Source organism: Vidua macroura, unplaced genomic scaffold, assembly GCF_024509145.1.
Source record: "Vidua macroura isolate BioBank_ID:100142 unplaced genomic scaffold, ASM2450914v1 whyUn_scaffold_202, whole genome shotgun sequence".
NCBI lineage: Eukaryota > Metazoa > Chordata > Aves > Passeriformes > Viduidae > Vidua > Vidua macroura.
In genome coordinates this window covers 1-23510 of record NW_026530580.1, presented here as the reverse complement: position 1 = coordinate 23510, position 23510 = coordinate 1, and the positions used below count along the sequence as shown (strand labels likewise).

Genomic DNA, 23510 nt, shown 5'->3' with positions numbered 1-23510 from the left:
ATAGCTATTAGTAACTAATAAATAGCTATTAATGCCTATTAATATGTAATTAATTACTAATTAACGACTAATTAATGACTTTTCGGGGCCTGACCTGGGCCTTGAGGGCCAGCACCTGCTCGGCCAGCTCATTAATATAATTAATGGCCATTAGGTAGCTAATAATAGCTATTAGTAACTAATAAATAGCTATTAATGCCTATTAATATGTAATTAATTACTAATTAACGACTAATTAATGATTTTTTTCGGGGTCTGACCTGGGCCTTGAGGGCCAGCACCTGCTCGGCCAGCTCATTAATCCCTATTAGACACCTAATACACCCTATTAATTACTAATAAATAGCTATTAATGCCTACTAATAATTAATTAATTACTAATTAACGACTAATTAATGACTTTTCGGGGCCTGACCTGGGCCTTGAGGGCCAGCACCTGCTGGGCCAGCTCATTAATATAATTAATGGCCATTAGGTAGCTAATAATAGCTATTAAATAGCTATTAATGCCTATTAATATGTAATTAATTACTAATTAACGACTAATTAATGACTTTCCGGGGCCTGACCTGGGCCTTGAGGGCCAGCACCTGCTCGGCCGGCTCATTAATGACTATTAGACACCTAATAAACCCTATTAATAACTAATAAATAATTACTAACAACTATTAATAATTAATTAATTACTAATTAACGACTAATTAATGATTTTTTTTGTGGTCTGACCTGGGCCTTGAGGACTAGCACCTGCTCGGCCAGCTCATTAATATCATTAATGGCTATTAAACACCTAATACACCCTATTAATACTAATAAATCATTATTAACAACTATTAATAATTAATTAATTACTAATTAACGACTAATTAATGACTTTTTGGGGTCTGACCTGGGCCTTGAGGGCCAGCACCTGCTCGGCCAGCTCGTCCTTCTCCTCGCGCAGCAGCTTGTGGATCTGGTTGGCCTTGATGCGCTCCGACATCAGCTTGAAGTTGGCGTCGTCCTTCTCGCGCAGCTGCTGCAGCAGCCGCAGGTTCTGCTCCTGCATGTCCTCGAAGGCCTGGCCCGTCACGTCCATCTCCGACAGCAGCGCCTCCTCCTCCTGCGCGGCGCCGACGCGGCGGCGTCAGCGCGGCGGGGAACAAACGTGGCGGCGGCGCGGCGGGGAGGGGAACATGGCGGCGGCAGCGGGGTGGGCAAGATGGCTGCCAGCAGTGGGGTGGGCAAGATGGCTGCTGGCAGTGGGGTGGGCAAGGTGGCTGCTGGCAGTGGGGTGGGCAAGATGGCTGCCAGCAGTGAGGTGGGCAACATGGTGGCAGTGGGGCAAGCAACATGGCTGCTGTCAGCGGGCTGGGCAAGATGGTGGCAGCGGGGCGGGCAACATGGCTGCCGGCAGTGGGGTGGGCAAGATGGTGGCAGTGGTGTGGGAGCATGACCGCCGGCAGTGGGGTGGGCAAGATGGCCGCTGGCAGCGGGGCAGGCAAGATGGCCGCCATCAACATGGTGGGCAACATGGCTGCCAGCAGCGGGGTGGGCAAGATGGTGGCAGTGGGGCAGACAACATGGCTGCCAGCAGTGGGGTGGGCAAGATGGCCGCTGTCAGTGGGGTGGGCAACATGGCTGCTGGCAGTGGGGTGGGCAAGATGGCTGCCATCAGTGTGGCGGGAAACATGGCAGCGGCAGCGGGGTGGGCAAGATGGTGGCAGTGGGGTGGGCAAGATGGCCGCTGGCAGTGGGGTGGGCAAGATGGCCGCTGGCAGTGGGGTGGGCAAGATGGCCGCTGGCAGTGGGGTGGGCAACATGGCGGCAGCAGCGGGGTGGGCAAGATGGTGGCAATGGGGCAGGCAACGTGGCTGCCGGCAGTGGTGTGGGAGCATGGCTGCCGGCAGTGGGGTGGGCAAGATGGCGGCAGTGGGGCAAGCAATATGGCCGCTGTCAGTGGGGTGGGCAACATGGCTGTTGGCAGTGGCGTGGGCAAGATGGCCGCCAGCAGCATGGTGGGCAAGATGGCTGCCGGCAGTGGGGTGGGCAACATGGTGGCAGTGGGGTGGGCAAGATGGCTGCTGTCAGCGCGGAGGGCAAGATGGCCGCCGGTAGTGTGGTGGGCAAGATGGCGGCCATCAGTGGGCGGGGCCAGGTGACGAACATCAAGGAATGGGACAAGATGGCCGACACAACGGAACAGGTGTGCCAGGTGTGCCTCACCTGTCCCAGGTGTGCCTCACCTGCCCCAGGTGTGCCTCACCTGCCCCAGGTGTGCCTCATCTGTCCCAGGTGTGCCTCATCTGTCCCAGGTGTGCCTCACCTGCCCCAGGTGTGCCTCATCTGTCCCAGGTGTGCCTCACCTGCCCCAGGTGTACCCAGGTGTGCCCTCACCTGTCCCAGCTGTGCCTCACCTGTCCCAGCTGTGCCTCACCTGCCCCAGCTGTGCCTAACCTGTCCCAGCTGTGCCTCACCTGCCCCAGCTGTGCCTCACCTGTCCCAGCTGTGCCTCACCTGCCCCAGGTGTGCCTCACCTGCCCCAGGTGTACCCAGGTGTACCCAGGTGTGCCTCACCTGCCCCAGCTGTGCCTCACCTGCCCCAGCTGTGCCTCACCTGCCCCAGGTGTACCCAGCTGTGCCTCACCTATCCCAGCTGTGCCTCACCTGCCCCAGGTGTACCCAGGTGTGCCTCACCTATCCCAGCTGTGCCTCACCTGCCCCAGCTGTGCCCAGGTGTGCCCTCACCTGTCCCAGGTGTACCCAGGTGTGTCCAGCTGTGCCTCACCTGCCCCACGTATGCCTCACCTGTCCCAGGTGTGCCTCACCTGCCCCAGGTGTGCCTCACCTGTTTGGTGGCTGCCAGCCGCCTCTGCAGGTGCTCGATCTGCTCCAGGTGTGCCTCACCTGCCCCAGCTGTGCCTCACCTATCCCAGGTGTGCCTCACCTGCCCCAGCTGTGCCTCACCTGCCCCAGCTGTGCCTCACCTGCCCCAGCTGTGCCTCACCTATCCCAGGTGTGCCTCACCTGCCCCAGCTGTGCCTCACCTGCCCCAGCTGTGCCTCACCTGCCCCAGGTGTGCCTCACCTGTCCCAGCTGTGCCTCACCTGCCCCAGGTGTGCCTCACCTGCCCCAGCTGTGCCTCACCTGCCCCAGCTGTGCCTCACCTGTCCCAGCTGTGCCTCACCTGCCCCAGGTGTGCCTCACCTGCCCCAGCTGTGCCTCACCTGTCCCAGGTGTGCCTCACCTGTCCCAGCTGTGCCTCACCTGTCCCAGGTGTGTCCCAGGTGTACCGAGGTGTGCCTCACCTGCCCCAGCTGTGCCTCACCTGCCCCAGGTGTGCCTCACCTGTCCCAGGTGTGTCCCAGGTGTACCGAGGTGTGCCTCACCTATCCCAGGTGTGCCTCACCTGTCCCAGCTGTGCCTCACCTGCCCCAGGTGTGCCTCACCTGTCCCAGCTGTGCCTCACCTGCCCCAGGTGTGCCTCACCTGCCCCAGGTGTACCCAGGTGTACCCAAGTGTGCCTCACTTGTCCCAGGTGTACCCAGGTGTATCCCAGGTGTGCCTCACCTGCCCCAGCTGTGCCTCACCTGTCCCAGCTGTGCCTCACCTGCCCCAGCTGTGCCTCACCTGTCCCAGCTGTTCCTCACCTGCCCCAGCTGTTCCTCACCTGTCCCAGCTGTGCCTCACCTGCCCCAGCTGTGCCTCACCTGCCCCAGCTGTGCCTCACCTGTCCCAGCTGTGCCTCACCTGCCCCAGGTGTGCCTCACCTGTCCCAGCTGTGCCTCACCTGTCCCAGCTGTGCCTCACCTGCCCCAGGTGTGCCTCACCTGTTTGGTGGCCGCCAGCCGCCTCTGCAGGTACTCGATCTGCCCCAGCTGTGCCTCACCTGCCCCAGGTGTGCCTCACCTGCCCCAGCTGTGCCTCACCTGTCCCAGCTGTGCCTCACCTGCCCCAGCTGTGCCTCACCTGCCCCAGGTGTACCCAGGTGTACTCAGGTGTGCCTCACCTGTCCCAGCTGTGCCTCACCTGTCCCAGGTGTGCCTCACCTGTCCCAGCTGTGCCTCACCTGTCCCAGGTGTGCCTCACCTGCCCCAGCTGTGCCTCACCTGCCCCAGGTGTGCCTCACCCATCCCAGCTGTGCCTCACCTGCCCCAGGTGTGCCTCACCCGTCCCGGCTGTGCCTCACCTGCCCCGGCTGTGCCTCACCTGCCCCAGCTGTGCCTCACCTGTCCCAGGTGTGCCTCACCTGTCCCAGCTGTGCCTCACCTGCCCCAGGTGTGCCTCACCCATCCCAGCTGTGCCTCACCTGCCCCAGGTGTGCCTCACCCGTCCCGGCTGTGCCTCACCTGCCCCGGCTGTGCCTCACCTGCCCCAGGTGTGCCTCACCTGCCCCAGGTGTGCCTCACCTGCCCCAGCTGTGCCTCACCTGTCCCAGGTGTACCCAGCTGTGCCTCACCTATCCCAGGTGTGCCTCACCTGCCCCAGCTGTGCCTCACCTGCCCCAGGTGTGCCTCACCTGCCCCAGGTGTGCCTCACCTGTCCCAGCTGTGCCTCACCTGCCCCAGGTGTGCCTCACCTGCCCCAGGTGTGCCTCACCTGTTTGGTGGCCGCCAGCCGCCTCTGCAGGTGCTCGATCTGCTCCTCGCTGAGCCGCAGCCGCCGCAGCGCCTCCTCGTCCGCCAGCTTCTTGCTCTCGCGGCGCTCGCGCTCCTCCAGCTCCCGCCAGCGCCCCCGCAGCTCCTCCAGCTCCGTAATTAACGTTAATTAGTCACTAATTAGTCACTAATTAGTCATTAATTAGCCATTAGTTACTAGTTGTTTTGTTACTTAATCAATAGGAACCAATGGCAGCTTCGTGCTCTCGCGGCGCTCGCGCTCCTCCAGCTCCCGCCAGCGCCCCCACAGCTCCTCCAGCTCGTTAATTAATGTTAATTAATCTTTAATTAGCCCCTAATTAGCCGTCAATTGCTAATTGTTTGGTTGTTTAACCAATAGGAACCAACGGCAGCTTCGTGCTCTGGCGGCGCTCGCGCTCCTCCAGCTCCCGCCAGCGCCCCCGCAGCTCCTCCAGCTCGTTAATTAACGTTAATTAGTCATTAATTAGTCTCTAATTAGTCACTAATTAGCCATTAATTGCTAATTGTTTGGTTGTTTAACTGGTAGGAATGAACGGGAGCTTCTTGCTCTCGCGCCGCTCGCGCTCCTCCAGCTCCCGCCAGCGCCCCCGCAGCTCCTCCAGCTCCGTAATTAACGTTAATTAGTCATTAATTAGTCTCTAATTAGTCACTAATTAGCCATTAATTGCTAATTGTTTGGTTATTTAACCGGTAGGAATGAACGGGAGCTTCTTGCTCTCGCGGCGCTCGCGCTCCTCCAGCTCCCGCCAGCGCCCCCGCAGCTCCTCCAGCTCGTTAATTAATGTTAATTAGTCACTAATTAGTCGCTAATTAGCCACTAATTAGGCATTAATTACTAATTGCTTAGTTATTTAAATGGTAGGAATGAACGGGAGCTTCTTGCTATGGTGGCGCTCGCGCTCCTCCAGTGCCCACACAGCTCCTCCAGCTCCGTAATTAACCATTAATTAGTCACTAGTCACTAATTAGTCATTAATTAGCCATTAGTTACTAACTGCTTAGTTGTTTAACCAATAGGAACCAACAGCAGCTTCTTCCTCTGGCGCCGCTCGCGCTCCTCCAGCTCCCGCCAGCGCCCCCGCAGCTCCTCCAGCTCGTTAATTAATGTTAATTAATCTTTAATTAGCCCCTAATTAGCCGTTAATTGCTAATTGTTTGGTTATTTGACCAATAGGAACCAATGGCAGCTTCTTGCTCTGGTGGCGCTCGCGCTCCTCCAGCTCCCGCCAGCGCCCCCGCAGCTCCTCCAGCTCCGTAATTAACGTTAATTACTCATTAATTAGTCACTAATTAGTCATTAATTAGCCATCAGTTACTAGTTGTTTTGTTATTTAATCAATAGGAACCAACGGCAGCTTCGTGCTCTGGCGGCGCTCGCGCTCCTCCAGCTCCCGCCAGCGCCCCCGCAGCTCCTCCAGCTCGGTAATTAACGTTAATTAGTCATTAATTAGTCTCTAATTAGTCACTAATTAGCCATTAATTGCTAATTGTTTGGTTGTTTAACTGGTAGGAATGAACAGGAGCTTCTTGCTCTCGCGGCGCTCGCGCTCCTCCAGCTCCCGCCAGCGCCCCCGCAGCTCCTCCAGCTCGGTAATTAACATTAATTACTCATTAATTAGTCACTAATTAGTCATTAATTAGCCATTAGTTACTAGTTGTTTTGTTATTTAATCAATAGGAACCAACGGCAGCTTCGTGCTCTGGCGGCGCTCGCGCTCCTCCAGCTCCCGCCAGCGCCCCCGCAGCTCCTCCAGCTTGTTAATTAACGTTAATTAGTCATTAATTAGTCTCTAATCAGTCACTAATGAGCCATTACTTGCTAATTGTTTGGTTGTTTAACTGGTAGGAATGAACGGGAGCTTCTTGCTCTCGCGGCGCTCGCGCTCCTCCAGCTCCCGCCAGCGCCCCCGCAGCTCCTCCAGCTCGTTAATTAACGTTAATTAGTCACTAATTAGTCATTAATTAGCCATTAATTGCTAACTGTTTGGTTATTTGACCAATAGGAACCAATGGCAGCTTCGTGCTCTGGCGCCGCTCGCGCTCCTCCAGCTCCCGCCAGCGCCCCCGCAACTCCTCCAGCTCGTTAATTAACGTTAGTTAACCATTAATTAGTGACTAATTAGCCCTTAATTGCTAATTGTTTAGTTATTTAACCAGTGGGAACAAACGGGAGCTTCTTGCTCTCGCGGCGCTCGCGCTCCTCCAGCTCCCGCCAGCGCCCCCGCAGCTCCTCCAGCTCCGTAATTAACGTTAATTAACCATTAATTAGTCACTAATTAGCCCTTAATTGCTAATTGTTTAGTTATTTAACCAGTGGGAACGAACGGGAGCTTCTTGCTCTCGCGGCGCTCGCCCTCCTCCAGCTCCCGCCAGCGCCCCCGTAGCTCCTCCAGCTCGGTAATTAACTTTAATTAATCGTTAATTAGTCACTAATTAATCACTAACTGATCGATATCTAGCTAATTAACCCACAGCAATTAACAGGAACAATTAACGACCATGGTAATTTTCGTCTCTGGCGCTGCCAGTGACCCCACAGCTCCTCCAGCTCGTTAATTAACCGCTAATTAGTCACTAATTAATCACTAACTGATCAATATGTAGCTAATTAACCCTCAGCAATTAATGCGAACAATTAACGACCACGGTAATTTTTGTCTCTGCCCCCGCAGCTCCTCCAGCTCGTTAATTAACCGCTAATTAATCACTAACTGATCAATATCTAGGTAATTAACCCATAGCAATTAACGGGAACAACTAACGACCCAGGTAATTTTTGTCTCTGCCCCCGCAGCTCCTCCAGCTCGTTAATTAACCGCTAATTAATCACTAACTGATCAATATCTAGGTAATTAACCCACAGCAATTAACGGGAACAATTAACGACCACGGTAATTTTTGTCTCTGCCCCCGCAGCTCCTCCAGCTCGTTAATTAACCACTGACCAATGGGTTATTAGCCGTTAATTAGTCGCCGATTAACGAGCCCCGCTAATTACCTCGGCCTTGCTCTTCCTCTCGGCGGCCATGAGCGTCACCTTGTCGCGCTGCTCTTTGGGCGCCGATTTGTACATGTCCAGCAGCAGCTTCATCTCCTTCTGGTTCTCCTGCGCCTTCCTGGGGGGGGGCGTTCCCGCCTCATTTGCATCTCATTTGCATGCTCTAAAATTTGCCGCGCCCATCCGTTCGGCTCCACCCCTTTTTATTTCGCCCCAAAACGCCCAAAAATTGGCACTGAAGGGTCCCAAAAATTGACCTGAAGCGGAACTTCCTGAGTATTTCATCTTAGAATCTGCAGCTCATTTGCATCTCATTTGCATATCCAAAAATTGTCACGCCCATCCATTTGGGTCCTCCCCTTTTATTTCACCCCAAAAACTGGTCCTGAAGGGCCCCAAAAATTGACCCCAAACTGAATTTCCTGTGACTCCCTCTTAGAATCTGCACCTCATTTACATCTCATTTACATCTCATTTGCATCTCACTTGCATAGTCAAGAAATTGCCATGCCATCCATTTGGCTCCACCCCTTTTTATTGCACCAAAACGCCCAAAAATTGGCACCGAAAAGGCCCCAAAAATCGACCCCAAACTGAATTTCCTGGGACTTCCTCGCAGAACCTGCATCTCATTTGCATCTCATTTGCATAGTCAAGAAATTGTCGTGCCATCCGTTCGGCTCCACCCCTTTTTATTGCACCAAAACGCCCAAAAATTGGCACCGAAAAGGCCCCAAAAATCGACCCCAAACTGAATTTCCTGGGACTTCCTCGCAGAACCTACATCTCATTTGCATCTCATTTGCATAGTCAAGAAATTGCCATGCCATCCATTTGGCTCCTCCCCTTTTACTTCACCCCAAAAACTGGTCCTGAAAGGCCTCAAAAATTGACCCCAAACTGAATTTCCTGCGACTCCCTCTTAGAATCTGCATCTAATTTGCATCTCATTTACATCTCATTTGCATCTCACTTGCATAGTCAAGAAATTGCCATGCCATCCGTTTGGCTCCACCCCTTTTTATTTCGCCCCAAAACGCCCAAAAATTGGCACTGAAGGGTCCCAAAAATCGACCCCAAACTGAATTTCCTGGGACTTCCTCGCAGAACCTGCATCTCATTTGCATCTCATTTGCATAGTCAAGAAATTGCCATGCCATCCATTTGGCTCCTCCCCTTTTATTTCACCCCAAAAACTGGTCCTGAAGGGCCCCAAAAATTGACCCCAAACTGAATTTCCTGAGCCTTCCTCGTAGAATGTCTCATTTACATCTCATTTGCATATTCTAAAATTTGCTGCGCCCATCCGTTCGGCTCCACCCCTTTTTATTTCACCCCAAAAACCCCCAAAAATTGGCACTGAAGGGCCCCAAAAATCCACCCTAAATTGAATTTCCTACGACTCCCTCTTAGAATCTGCAGCTCATTTGCATCTCATTTGCATATCTGAAATTGTTACACCCATACGTTCGGCTCCTTCCCTTTTTATTTCACCCCCAAAACCCCCAAAAGTTGGCACCGAAAGGCCCCAAAAATCGACCCAAAACTGAATTTCCTGCCACGCCTTCTTAGAATCTGCAGTTCATTTGCATCTCATTTACATATATAAAATTTGCCACACCCATTTATTTGGCTCCACCCCTTTTATTTCACCCGAAAAATTGGCCTAAAAGGGCCCCAAAAATCGACCCCAAACTGAATTTCCTGAGTATTTCATCTTAGAATCTGCAGCTCATTTGCATCTCACTTACATATTCATATTGATCACACCCACCCATTTATTTGGCTCCACCCCTTTTTATTTCACCCCAAAACCCCCAAAAATTGGCACTGAAGGGTCCCAAAAATCGACCCCAAACTGAATTTCCTGGGACTTCCTCTTAGAATCTGCATCTCATTTGCATCTCATTTGCATAGTCAAGAAATTGCCATGCCATCCATTTGGCTCCTCCCCTTTTATTTCACCCCAAAAACTGGTCCTGAAGGGCCCCAAAAATTGACCCCAAACTGAATTTCCTGAGCCTTCCTCGTAGAATGTCTCATTTACATCTCATTTGCATATTCTAAAATTTCCTGCGCCCATCCATTCGGCTCCACCCCTTTTTATTTCACCCCCAAAAACCCCAAAAATTGGCACTGAAAAGCCCCAAAAATCGACCCCAAACTGAATTTCCTGCGACTCCCTCTTAGAATCTGCATCTCACTTGCATCTCATTTGCATATCCAAAAATTGTCACGCCCATCCATTTGGCTCCTCCCCTTTTACTTCACCCCAAAAACTGGTCCTGAAGGGCCCCAAAAATTGACCCCAAACTGAATTTCCTGTGACTCCCTCTTAGAATCTGCACCTCATTTACATCTCATTTACATCTCATTTGCATCTCATTTGCATGTCCAAAATTGCTGTGCCCATCTGTTTGGCTCCTCCCTTTTTATTTCACCCCAAAACCCCCAAAAATTGGCACTGAAGAGCCCCAAAAATTGACCTGAAACTGAATTTCCTGAGTATTTAATCTTAGAATCTGCATCTCATTTGCACATCATTTGCATATCCGAAATTGTCACACCCATACGTTCGGCTCCTTCCCTTTTTATTTAACCCCCAAAACCCCCAAAAGTTGGCACCGAAAGGCCCCAAAAATCGACCCCAAACTGAATTTCCTGCCACGCCTTCTTAGAATCTGCAGCTCATTTGCATCTCATTTGCATATACAAAATTTGCCACACCCATTTATTTGGCTCCACCCCTTTTATTTCACCCCAAAAATTGGCCTAAAAGGGCCCCAAAAATCGACCCCAAACTGAATTTCCTGAGTATTTCATCTTAGAATCTGCAGCTCATTTGCATCTCACTTACATATTCATATTGATCACACCCACCCATTTATTTGGCTCCACCCCTCTTTATTACACCCCAAAATCCCAAAAAATTGGTCCCAAAAGGCCCCAAAAATCGACCCCAAACTGAATTTCCTGCCATGCCTTCTTAGAACCTGCATCTCATTTGCATCTCATTTGCATATTCAAAATTTGCCGTGCCCATCCACTCGGCTCCACCCCTTTTTATTTCACCACAAAAACCCCCAAAAATTGGCCCTGAAGGGCCCCAAAAATCCACCCTGAATTGCATTTCCTGCGACTCCCTCTTAGAATCTGCAGCTCATTTGCATGTCATTTGCATTATTTATGTTGATCACACCCACCCAGTTATTTGGCTCCACCCCTTTTTATTTCACCCCAAAATCCCAAAAAATTGGTCCCAAAAGGCCCCAAAAATCGACCCCAAACTGAATTTCCTGCCACGCCTTCTTAGAATCTACATCTCATTTGCATCTCATTTGCATATTCAAAATTTGCCACCCCATTTATTTGGCTCCACCCCTTTTTATTTCACCCCAAAACCCCCCAAAATTGGCCCTGAAGGCCAATCTCCCTAAGCCCTCCCCCCTCATTAGCATCTCATTTACATAAACACCCGATCAAACAACCCCAAACCCCTCCCACCTCCCCCAAAATCCCCTGACTCCGCCCCCAATTCCCCTCCAAATCCTCTCAGCTCCACCCAGAACCCCTCCCAGGCCCCTCATTAGCATCTCATTTGCATTTAATTTACATAAATGCCCCCGTTAAAATCCCCCAAACCCCTCCCACCTCCCCCCAAAATCCCCTGACTCCTCCCACAATTCCCCTCCAAACCCCCCCAAATCCCCTCAGCTCCGCCCAGAACCCCTCCCAGCCCCCTGATTAGCATCTCATTTGCATAAACACCCCTTAAAGCCCCTCCCAATTCCCTCAAAATCCCCCGACTCCTCCCCCAATTCCCCTCCAAACCCCCCCAAATCCCCCTCAGCTCCACCCAGAACCCCTCCCAGGCCCCTCATTAGCATCTCATTTGCATGTAATTTGCATAAATGCCCCCTTAAACCCCCCCCAAACCCCTCCCAACTCCCCCAAAATCCCCTGACTCCGCCCCCAATTTCCCCCCGAAATGCCTCCACATCCCCCAGAACCCCTCCCAGGCCCCTCATTACGATCTCATTTGCATTTAATTTGCATAGACACCCCTTTAACCCCCCCCAAACCCCTCCCAACTCCCCCAAAATCCCCCGACTCCTCCCCCAATTCCCCCCCAAATCCCCTCAGCTCTGCCCAGAACCCCTCCCACACCCCTCATTAGCATCTCATTTGCATAAGCTCCCCTTAAAACCCCTCCCAACTCCCGCACAATCCCCTGACTCCTCCCATAATTCCCCCCCCCCAAATCCTCTCAGCTCTGCACAGAACCCCTCCAGGCCCCTCATTAACATCTCATTAGCATAAACACCCCTTTAAAGTCCTCCCAACTCCCCCCAAAATCCCCTGACTCCTCCCACAATTCCCCTCCAAATCCTCCCAAATCCCCTCAGCTCCGCCCAGAGCCCCTCGCACCCCACTCATTAGCATCTCATTTGCATCTAGTTTGCATAACCGCCCATTTTAACCCCCCCAAACCCCTCCCAACTCCCCCAAAATCCCCCGACTCCGCCCCCAATTCCCCTCCAAACCCCCCCCAAACCCCCTCAGCTCCGCCCAGAACCCCTCCCAGCCCCCTCATTAGCATCCCATTAGCATAGCCCCGCCCCCCCACTCACTTGAGCTCCGCCCTCAGCTGCTTCAGCACCTCCGAGTCCTTCTTCTTGCCCTCCTCGGCCCCGCCCTTGGGCCGCTCCCGCCCCTCCCCCCGCGCCCCTCCCCCCACCCCCCCGCTCGGGGCGGGGCCTGGGAGGGGGCGGGGCCGGCGGCCTGGGAGGGGGCGGGGCTTGGGGAGCCTGGGGGGCGGGGTTAGGGGTGGGGGAGGGGCCCGGGGGCTCCTCCTCTTCCTCCTTGGGCGGGGGAGGGGCGGGTTTGGGGGGAGGGTCCTGGGAGGGGGCGGGGCCGGAGGAGGCCACGCCCTCTTTGTCATCAGAGGGGGGAGCGGCAGGGGTGGGGGGCGGGGTTTCCTCCGGGGGAGGGGCGGAGCTCGAGGAGGGGGCGGGGCCTGAGGAGGAGGAGGAGGAGCTGGAGGAGGAAGGGGGAGGGGGTGGGGGCGGGGCCGGGGTGGGCGGGGGCGGGGCCCCGCTGGCCTGGAGGCGGAGCTGGAAGAGAAAAGGGGGAGGAGTCAGGGGGACACGCCCACTCAGCCACACCCCATTAATGCCCCACCCTTTCTTAAAGGGGCCACACCCTCTCTTGAAGAGACCACACCTCCTCTTAAAGAGACCACACCCATCGTAGAGGGACCACGCCCACTCTTAAAAGGACCACACCCACTCTTAAAGGGACCACTCCCACTCTTACAAGGACCACACCCCTTTTAGGGAGACCACACCCAGTTTTAAAGGGACCACGCGCACTTTTAGATCGACCACGCGCACTTTTAGATTGACCACGCCCCTCTCAAAAGAACCACGCCTCCTCTTAAAGGAGCCACGCCTCCCTCACAGAAACCCCTAAGTGACTCCACCCCCTCTTAAAGAGACCACACCCACTACCAAAGGGACCACACCCCTTTCTTAAAGGGACCATGCCCACTGTTAAAGTGACCACACCCTGTTTTAAAAGGCCACACCCACTCTTAAAGTGACCACACCACTGTCTTAAAGTGACAGCCCCCACTCTTAAAGTGACCACGCCCACTCTTAAAGTGACCACAGCTCCTTAAAGGGGCCACACCCACTTAAAGAGACCACACCCACTTTTAAAAGGCCACACCCAAAGTGGCCACACCCCTTTCTTCAAGGGACCACACCCTCTCTTAAATCAAAGGGACCACACCCTCTTAAAGAGACCACACCCACTCAAAGTGTCCATGTCCTTTTCTTAAAGAGACCACGCCCCCTCTTAAAGACTTTTAAAGGAACCACGCCCTCTTAAACAGACCACACCCACTCTTTTAAAAACCACACCCACTCTTAAAGTGGCCACAGCTCCTTAAAGGGGCCACACCCTCTAAAAGAGACGACACCCACTTTTAAAAGGCCACACCCACTCTTAACGCTATCACCCCCCCTTTCTTAAAGGGACCACACCCCCTCTTAAAGACTTTTAAAGGAACCACACCCTCTTAAAGAGACCACACCCACTGAAAGTGGCCACGCCCCTTTCTTAAAGGAACCACACCCCTTCTTAAAGGCACCATACCCACCATTAAAGAGACCACACCCCCTCTTAAAGGGACCACACCCTCTTAAAAAAGCAACGCGCTTAAAGAGACCACGCCCACTCAAAGCGACCGCACCCCGCCCTTTAAGCCACACCCCCGAGGTTTTGGTGGCCCCGCCCACCTTGTTGATCTCGGCCTGCACCTCGCGCAGTTTGCGCTTGTAGCGCTGCACGTCGCCCTTGAGCTGGTGGTTGTGGTTCTGCAGGGAGCTGATCAGGTGCCGCATCTCGCGGTTAATGGGGCCTGCAGGTGAGACACCGCAGGTGAGACACCACAGGTGAGACACCACAGGTGAGAGACAGGTGAGACACCACAGGTGAGAGACAGGTGAGACGGGGGGAAACACAGGTGAGAGACAGGTGAGAGACTGGTGAGACACCACAGGTGAGAGATCACAGGTGAGAGATCACAGGTGAGACAGGGGGGAAACACAGGTGAGAGACAGGTGAGAGACTGGTGAGATCAGACAGGTGAGACACAGGTGAGAGACAGGGGAAAAACAAGGGAGAGACTGGGAAAACAGGTGAGATCAGACAAGTGAGACACAGGTGAGAGACTGGGGAAACACAGGTGAGAGGTGAGGCATAGGTGAGACACAGGTAAGACACAGGTGAGGCACAGGTGAGACACCACAGGTGAGACCACACAGGTGAGAGGTGAGAGACTGGGGAAAAACAGGGGAGAGACAGGGGAAACAGGTGAGATCAGACAAGTGAGACACAGGTGAGACACAGGTGAGGCACAGGTGAGGCACAGGTGGGACAGGACAGGTGTCTGGGCTGGTGGTTGTGGTTCTGCAGGGAGCTGATCAGGTGCCGCATCTCGCGGTTAATGGGGCCTGCAGGTGAGACACCACACGTGAGACACCACAGGTGAGAAACAGGTGAGATCAGACAAGTGAGACACAGGTGAGAGACAGGTGAGACACCACAGGTGAGAGACCACAGGTGAGAGACAGGTGAGACACCACAGGTGAGACACAGGTGAGACCAGACAGGTGAGAGACCACAGGTGAGACACCACAGGTGAGAGACAGGTGAGAGACAGGTGAGACGGGGGGAAACACAGGTGAGAGACAGGTGAGAGACAGGTGAGACACCACAGGTGAGACACCACAGGTGAGAGGTGAGGCACAGGTGAGACACCACAGGTGAGACCACACAGATGAGAGGTGAGAGACAGGTGAGGCACAGGTGAGACCAGACAGGTGAGAGACAGGTGAGACAGCGGGGAAACACAGGTGAGAGACAGGTGAGAAACAGGTGAGACAGCGGGGAAACACAGGTGAGAGACAGGTGAGAGGCTGGGGAAAAACGGGAGAGAAAGGGGAAACAGGTGAGATCAGACAAGTGAGACACAAGCGAGACACAGGTGAGAGACTGGGGAAACACAGGTGAGAGGTGAGGCACAGGTGAGACACAGGTGACAGGTGAGACACAGGTGAGACACCACAGGTGAGAGGTGAGAGACTGGGGAAAAACAGGGGAGAGACAGAGGAAACAGGTGAGATCAGACAAGTGAGACACAAGCGAGACACAGGTGAGACACAGGTGAGACACAGGTGAGACACAGGTGGGGCACAGGTGAGGCACAGGTGGGACAGGACAGGTGTCTGGGCTGGTGGTTGTGGTTCTGCAGGGAGCTGATCAGGTGCCGCATCTCGCGGTTAACGGGGCCTGCAGGTGAGACACCGCAGGTGAGACACCACAGGTGAGACACAGGTGAGACACCACAGGTGAGAGACAGGTGAGACACCACAGGTGAGACACAGGGGAGAGACAGGTGAGACACCACAGGTGAGACACCACAGGTGAGAGACAGGTGAGAGACAGGTGAGACACCACAGGTGAGAGACAGGTGAGACACCACAGGTGAGAGACAGGTGAGACACCACAGGTGAGAGACAGGTGAGAGAGACAGGTGAGAGGGGAAACAGGAAAGACACAGGTGAGAGGTGAGAGACGGATGAGAGACAGGTGGGACACAGGTGACACACAGGTGAGAGACTGGGGAAACACAGGCGAGGCACAGGTGAGGCACAGGTGAGACACAGGTGAGAGGTGAGGGACAGGTGAGACCACACAGGTGAGACCACACAGGTGAGAAGTGAAACACAGGTGACATCAGATAGGTGAGACGCGGGTGAGAGACAACTGAGGCAGAGGTGAGAGATGAAAATCAGGTGAGACCAGAGAGTTGAGGCACAGGTGAGGCTCAGGTGAGATCAGACAGGTGAGACCAGACAGGTGAGGCTCAGGTGAGATCAGACAGGTGAGGCTCAGGTGAGATCAGACAGCACAAACAGGTGACACCGCACAGGTGGCACGACTGACGCAGGTAACACCGCCCAGGTGAGACAGCGCCCCCCAGACATCCCCAGGTGTGCTCTCATCTGCCCAGGTGTGCCCAGGTGCCCTCAGCTGTGCCCAGGTGTGTTCTCACCTGCCCAGGTGTGCCCAGGTGCCCTCAGCTGTGCCCAGGTGTGCTCTCACCTGCCCAGGTGTGCCCAGATGTGCTCTTCACCTGCCCAATCCAAGTGCCCCAGGTGAGCCCAGATACCCTCACCTGTGCCCAAGTGTTCTCTCACCTGCCCGCATGTGCACAGCTGTGCCCTCACCTGTGCCAGGTGTGCCCTCACCTGCCCAAGTGTGCCCTCACCGGCCCAGGTGTGCCCAGGTGTGCCAGATGTACCCTCACCTGCCGTGGTGTGCCCAGGAGTGCCCAGGTGTGCTCTCACCTATCCCAGCTGTGCCCTCACCTGTCCCAGGTGTGCCCTCACCTGCCCAGCCGTGCCCTCACCTGTCCCAGGTGTGCCCAGGTGTACCCAGGTGTTCTCTCACCTGTCCCAGGTGTATCCCAGGTGTGCCCAGGTGTGCCTCACCTGTCCCAGGTGTTCTCTCACCTATCCCAGGTATGCCCAGGTGTGCCCAGGTGTGCCCTCACCTGCCCAGGTGTATCCCAGGTGTGCCCAGGTGTGCCCTCACCTGCCCAGGTGTATCCCAGGTGTGCCCAGGTGTGCCCAGGTGCTCTCACCTGTCCCAGGTATATCCCAGGTGTGCCCAGGTGTATCCCAGGTGTGCCCAGGTGTGCCCAAGTGTGCCCAGGTGCTCTCACCTGTCCCAGGTGTATCCCAGGTGTGCCCAGGTGTATCCCAGGTGTGCTCAGGTGTGCCCAGGTGTGCCCTCACCTGTCCCAGGTGTGCCCAGGTGTGCTCTCACCTGTCCCAGGTGTGCCCAGGTGTGCTCTCACCTGTCCCAGGTGTGCTCACCTGCCTGCTCGTTGGCCGCCAGGTTCTGCTCGAACTCGATGCGCAGCATCTCGTACTCCTTGCGCACCTGGGCCAGCGTGTCCTCGAGCTGGATCACCTCGGTGCGCAGGCGCTTCTGCACGCCCAGCTCGTCGCTCTGCAACGCCCAATTCGGGAATTTGGGGAATTCCGGGAATTTTTGGGAATTTTTGGGAATTTTTGGGGGAATTTTTGGTGATTTTTTGGTGATTTTTGGGGATTTTTTTTCTGATTTTTTCCCATTTTTCTTCCATTTTTTGCCCATTTTTCTCCATTAATTCATTTTTTTTCCGCTAAAAATTTAGAAGAAATTCCTTAAAATTTTTGGGAATTTTTTGGGAATTTTTTGGGAATTTTTTTGGCGATTTCTGGGGACTTTTTGGCGATTTTCCGCCATTTTTTTCTGATTTTTTTCCCATTTTTCTTCGATTTCTTGGGGAGTTTTTTCTCCATTAATTGGTTTTCTTCCCCAAAAATTTTTGGGAATTTTTAAAGGAATTTTTTGGGATTTTTTTAGGAACTTTTTGGGATTTTTGGTGATATTTTGCCATTTTTTTCTGATTTTTTTTCCCCTTTTTTCTTCAATTTTTAAATAATTTTTTGGGGTTTTTTTTTTCTGCATTAATTGATTTTTTTCCTCCCTAAAATTTTAAAGAAACTTCCCGAAATTTTTGGGAATTTTTCAAGGAATTTCTGGGGATTTTTTGGGGGAATTTTTTTGGGTTTTTTTTTTGTGATTTTTGGGGATTTTTTTTTTTTGCCATTTTTTAATTTTACCAATTTTTTAAAGGAATTTCATTAAATTTTTTAAACGATTTTTTAAATTTTTAAAAGAAAATTAATTAAAAAAAATTTAATTTAAAAACTTTTAAAATTTTAATTAAAATTAAATCTTAATCAGGAGCCGCCTCCATGTCCCCAAAATGGCGCCGGCGGCCATCTTGGATGAGGCACTATGGGATTGATGGCGCCGGCGGCCATCTTGGATGAGGCATTATGGGATTGATGGTGCTGGCAGCCATCTTGGATAAGGCATTATGGGATTGATGGCGCCGGCGGCCATCTTCAATGTTGCATTATGGGATTGATGGCAGCGGTGGCCATCTTGGATGAAGCATTATGGGATTGATGGCGCCGGCGGCCATCTTGGATTGAAATTTTTGGGATTTTCCCGTCCCCAAACGTCCCCAAAGTGACCCCAAAACCCCACAGGACCTCCTGGGGACACCTTGGGGACATCTGGAGCCACCTCCAAGTGTTCAAAATGGCGCCGGCGGCCATCTTGGGTGATGAATTACGGGATGGCGCTGGCGGCCATCTTGAATTGGAATTATTGAGACTTTAGTGACCCCAAAATGTTCCCAAATGCCCCCAAAGTGACCCCGAAACCCAACAGGACCTCCCGGGGACACCTCGGGGACACTTTGGGGACATCTGGAGCCACCTCCAAGTGTTCAAAATGGCGCCGGCGGCCATCTTGGATTGAAATTCTCGGGCTTTTAACGACCCCAAACGACCCCGAATCGCCCCAAACCCGAGCGTGACCCCTCGGTGACCCCCGGGGGGGACACCTGGGCAGGTGAGGCTGCACCTCCACCTGCTCAGTGTGCTGCCGGTGGCCATCTTGGATGAGGCATTATGGGATTTATGGTGCCGGCGGCCATCTTGGATTGAAATTCTCGGGATTTTAACAACCCCAAATCGCCCCGAAACCGAGCGTGACCCCTCGGTGACCCCCGGGGGGGACACCTGGGCAGGTGAGGCTGCACCTCCACCTGCTCAGGGTGCTGCCGGTGGCCATCTTGGATTGAAAATCTCAGGATTTTACCGACCCCAAACGACCCCGAATCGCCCCAAACCCGAGCATGACCCCTCGGTGACCCCCGGCGGAACACCTGAGCAGGTGAGGCTGCACCTCCACCTGCTCAGTGTGCCGCCGGCGGCCATCTTGGATTGAAATTCTTGTGCTTTTACCGACCCCAAACGACCCCAAATCGCCCCAAAGCCGAGCGTGACCCCTTGGTGACCCCCGGGGGGGACACCTGGGCACACGTGGGCGGGCGGGCCCCACCTCCATGTGCTCGATGTGGCGCAGGTGGCTGTTCTTGGTGGCCAGCAGCAGCGCCCGCGCCTCGTCCAGCTGCGTCTTCACCTGCAGGCTCTCGTGGTAGAGCAGCGAGAACTGCGACTGCAGCACCTTGTACTCCAGCGCCTCCTTCACGGCCTCCTCGGGGAGGGAGCGCAGCGCCACCTGGGGGACACCTGAGAGTCACCTGAGTGACACCTGAGTGACACCTGAGTGATCTGAGTGACACCTGAGTGACACCTGAGTGACACCTGACACCTGAGTGATCTGAGTAACACCTGAGTGACACCTGAGTGACACCTGAGTGACACCTGAGTGGCACCTGAGTGATCTGAGTGACACCTGCGTGATCTGAGTGACACCTGAGTCACCTGAGAGTCACCTGTGTGACACCTGAGTGACACCTGAGTGACACCTGAGTCAGCTGTGTGACACCTGAGTCACCTGAGTGACACCTGTGTGACACCTGACACCTGAGTCACCTGACCAATGAGTGACACCTGAGTGACACCTGAGAGATCTGAGCGACACCTGAGTGACACCTGAGTGACACCTGAGTCACCTGAGTGACACCTGAGTGATCTGAGTGACACCTGAGTGACACCTGAGTGGCACCTGAGTGACACCTGAGTGACACCTGAGATCTGAGCGACATCTGAGAGTCACCTGAGTGAGCTGAGTGACACCTGAGTGACCTGAGTGACACCTGCAGCACCTGAGTGACACCTGAGTGATCTGAGTGTCACCTGAGTGACACCTGAGTGACACCTGAGTGATGGCTGAATCACCTGAGTGACACCTGAGTGATCTGAGTGTCACCTGAGTGACACCTGGGGGACACCTGAGTGACACCTGAGTGACACCTGAGTGATGGCTGAATCACCTGAGTGACACCTGAGCGACACCTGAGTGATCTGAGTGACACCTGAGTGACACCTGAGTGACACCTGAATCACCTGAGTGACACCTGAGTGACACCTGAGTGACACCTGAGTGATCTGAGTGACACCTGAGTGACACCTGAGAGATCTGAGCGACATCTGAGAGTCACCTGAGTGACCTGAGTGACACCTGAGTGACACCTGAGGGACCTGAGTGACACCTGAGTGACACCTGAGTCAGCTGTGTGACACCTGAGTCACCTGAGTGACACCTGCAGCACCTGAGTGACACCTGAGTGATCTGAGTGTCACCTGAGTGACACCTGAGTGACACCTGAGTGATGGCTGAATCACCTGAGTGACACCTGAGTGATCTGAGTGTCACCTGAGTGACACCTGAGTGACACCTGAGTGATGGCTGAATCACCTGAGTGACACCTGAGCGACACCTGAGTGATCTGAGTGACACCTGAGTGACACCTGAGTGACACCTGAATCACCTGAGTGACACCTGAGTGACACCTGAGTGATCTGAGTGACACCTGAGTGACACCTGAGAGATCTGAGCGACATCTGAGAGTCACCTGAGTGACCTGAGTGACACCTGAGTGACACCTGAGTGACACCTGAGTGATCTGAGTGACACCTGAGTGACACCTGAGGGACCTGAGTGACACCTGAGTGACACCTGAGTGACACCTGAGTGACACCTGAGTGACACCTGAGTGACACCTGAGTGACACCTGAGTGACCTGAGTGACACCTGAGTGACACCTGGGGGACACCTGAGTGACACCTGAGAGACACCTGAGTCACCTGAGTGATCTGAGTGACACCTGAGTCACCTGAGTGACACCTGAGAGACACCTGAGTCACCTGAGTCACCTGAGTGACACCTGAGTGACACCTGACACCTGAGCGACACCTGAGTCACCTGAGTGATCTGAGTGACACCTGAGTGACACCTGAGTCACCTGAGTGACACCTGAGCGACACCTGAGTGACACCTGAGACACCTGAGTGACACCTGAGTGACACCTGAGTGATCTGAGTGACACCTGAGTGATACCTGAGTGTCCCCTTGAGTCTCTCCTGGCCCCTGATGGCCCCGATGTCCCCAATCCCCCAAATGTCCCCAAATGTCCTCAACCCCACAATGTCTCCAAGTGTCCCCCAAATGTCCCCAAAATCCCCAAATGTCCCCAATGTCCCCAAGTGTCCCCAAATGTTCCCGGTGTCACCTTGAGTCTCTCCTGGCCCCTGACGGCCTCAATGTCCCCAATTCCCACAATGTCCCCGATGTCCCCAAGTGTCCCCAAATGTCCCCAATCCCCCAAATGTCCCCAATCCCCCAATGTCCCCAATGGCCCCAAATGTCCCCAAATGTCCCCAATCCCCCAAATGTCCCCAATCCCCCAAATGTCCCCAATCCCCCAATGTCCCCAATGGCCCCAAATGTCCCCAATGTCCCCAAGTGCCACCTTGAGTCTCTCCTGGCCCCTGACGGCCCCAAATGTCCCCAATGTCCCAAATATCTTCAAGTGTCCCCAATGTCCTCAATGTCCCCAAATGTCCCCAAATGTCCCCAGTGTCCCAAATGTCCTCAATGTCCCCAATCCTCCCAATGTCCCCAATCCCCCCAATCCCCCCAATGTCCCCAATGTCCCAAATGTCCTCAAGTGTCCCCAATGTCCTCAATGTCCCCGATATCCCCAATGTCCCCAATATCCTCAAATGTCCCCAATGTCCCCAAATGTCCCCAACCCCCCAAATATCCCCGATGTCCCCAAAGTCCCCAATGTCCCAAATGTCCCCTGGTGTCACCTTGAGTCTCTCCTGGCCCCTGACGGCCTCGATGTCCCCAAACGTCCCAATGTCCCTAAGTGTCCCCAAATGTCCCCAATGTCCCCAATCCCCCTGATGCCCCTGATGTCCCCAATGCCCCCGATGTCCCCAACCCCCCAAATGTCCCCAATGTCCCCAAATGTCCCCCAGTGTCACCTTGAGTCTCTCCTGGCCCCTGACGGCCCCAAATGTCCCCACGTGTCCCCAAATGTCCCCAATCCCACTGATGTCCCCAAATGTCCCTGATGTCCTCAATGTCCCCAATCCCACCGATGTCCCCAAATGTCCCCAAATGTCCCCAATGTCCCAAATGTCCCCAGTCCCCCCAATGTCCCCAAGTGTCTCCAAGTGTCCCCAAATGTCCCCAAATGTCCCCAAATGTCCCCGGTGTCACCTTGAGTCTCTCCTGGCCCCTGACGGCCTCAATGTCCCCAAGGTCCTCAATGTCCCCAAATGTTCCCAATCCTCCCAATGTCCCCAATCCTCCCAAAATTCCCCAAGTGTCCCCAAATGTCCCCAAATGTCCCCAAATGTCCCCTGGTGCCACCTTGAGTCTCTCCTGGCCCCTGACGGCCCCCGATGTCCCCAAACGTCCCAATGTCCTTAAGTGTCCCCCAAATGTCCCCAATGTCCCCAATCCCCCAATGTCCCCAAGTGTCCCCTGGTGCCACCTTGAGTCTCTCCTGGCCCCTGACGGCCGCAATGTCCCCAAAGTCCCCAATGTCCCCAGATGTCCCCAATGTCCCCAATGTCCCCAAATGTCCCAAATGTCCCCAACCCCCCAAATGTCCCCAACCCCCCCAGATGTCCCCAAATGTCCCCGGTGTCACCTTGAGTCTCTCCTGGCCCCTGACGGCCCCAATGTCCCCAATGTCCCCAATGTCCCCAAATGTCCCCAACCCCCCAAATGTCCCCAATGTCCCCAAATGTCCCCAATGTCCCCAAGTGTCCCCAAGTGTCCCCAAATGCCCCCAATGTCCCAAATGTCCCCAATGTCCCCAAATGTCCCCAATGTCCCAAATGTCCCCAATGTCCCCAAATGTCCCCAAATGTCCCCAAATGTCCCCCGGTGTCACCTTGAGTCTCTCCTGGCCCCTGACGGCCCCGATGTCCCCAATGTCCCCGATATCCCCAAATGTCCCCAAATGTCCCCCAATGTCCCAAAATGTCCTTGATGTCCTCAATGTCCCCAATCCCCAAATGTCCCCAAGTGTCCCCAAGGTCCCCAATCCCACTGATGTCCCCAAATGTCCCTGATGTCCTCAATGTCCCCAATCCCACCGATGTCCCCAAATGTCCCCAAATGTCCCCAAATGTCCCAAATGTCCCCAAATGTCCCCGGTGTCACCTTGAGTCTCTCCTGGCCCGACGGCCCCGATGTCCCCAATGTCCCCATTCCCACTGATGTCCCCAAATGTCCCTGATGTCCTCAATGTCCCCAATCCCACCGATGTCCCCAAATGTCCCCAAATGTCCCCTGGTGTCACCTTGAGTCTCTCCTGGCCCCTGACGGCCCCGAAGTCCCCAATGTCCCCGATATCCCCAAATGTCCCAAATGTCCCCAAATGTCCCAATGTCCCCAGATGCCCCCAAATGTCCCCGGTGTCACCTTGA

General features: G+C 54.1%; 1 protein-coding gene across 1 annotated transcript in view; it reads right to left on the bottom strand.

Annotated features, from left to right (window-relative positions):
- Positions 1 to 21586, bottom strand: part of LOC128802843 (E3 ubiquitin-protein ligase BRE1B-like) — a gene marked incomplete at its 5' end in the record, with an annotated part of 38709 nt that extends 17123 nt beyond the window's left edge. The window contains 9 exon segments of the mRNA XM_053969421.1: positions 890 to 1102; positions 4579 to 4728; positions 7618 to 7735; positions 12249 to 12330; positions 12332 to 12731; positions 13920 to 14041; positions 17067 to 17202; positions 19156 to 19335; positions 21533 to 21586. Coding sequence (XP_053825396.1) covers positions 890 to 1102; positions 4579 to 4728; positions 7618 to 7735; positions 12249 to 12330; positions 12332 to 12731; positions 13920 to 14041; positions 17067 to 17202; positions 19156 to 19335; positions 21533 to 21586 — 1455 coding nt within the window.
- Between the last annotated feature and the right edge of the window lie 1924 nt (positions 21587 to 23510).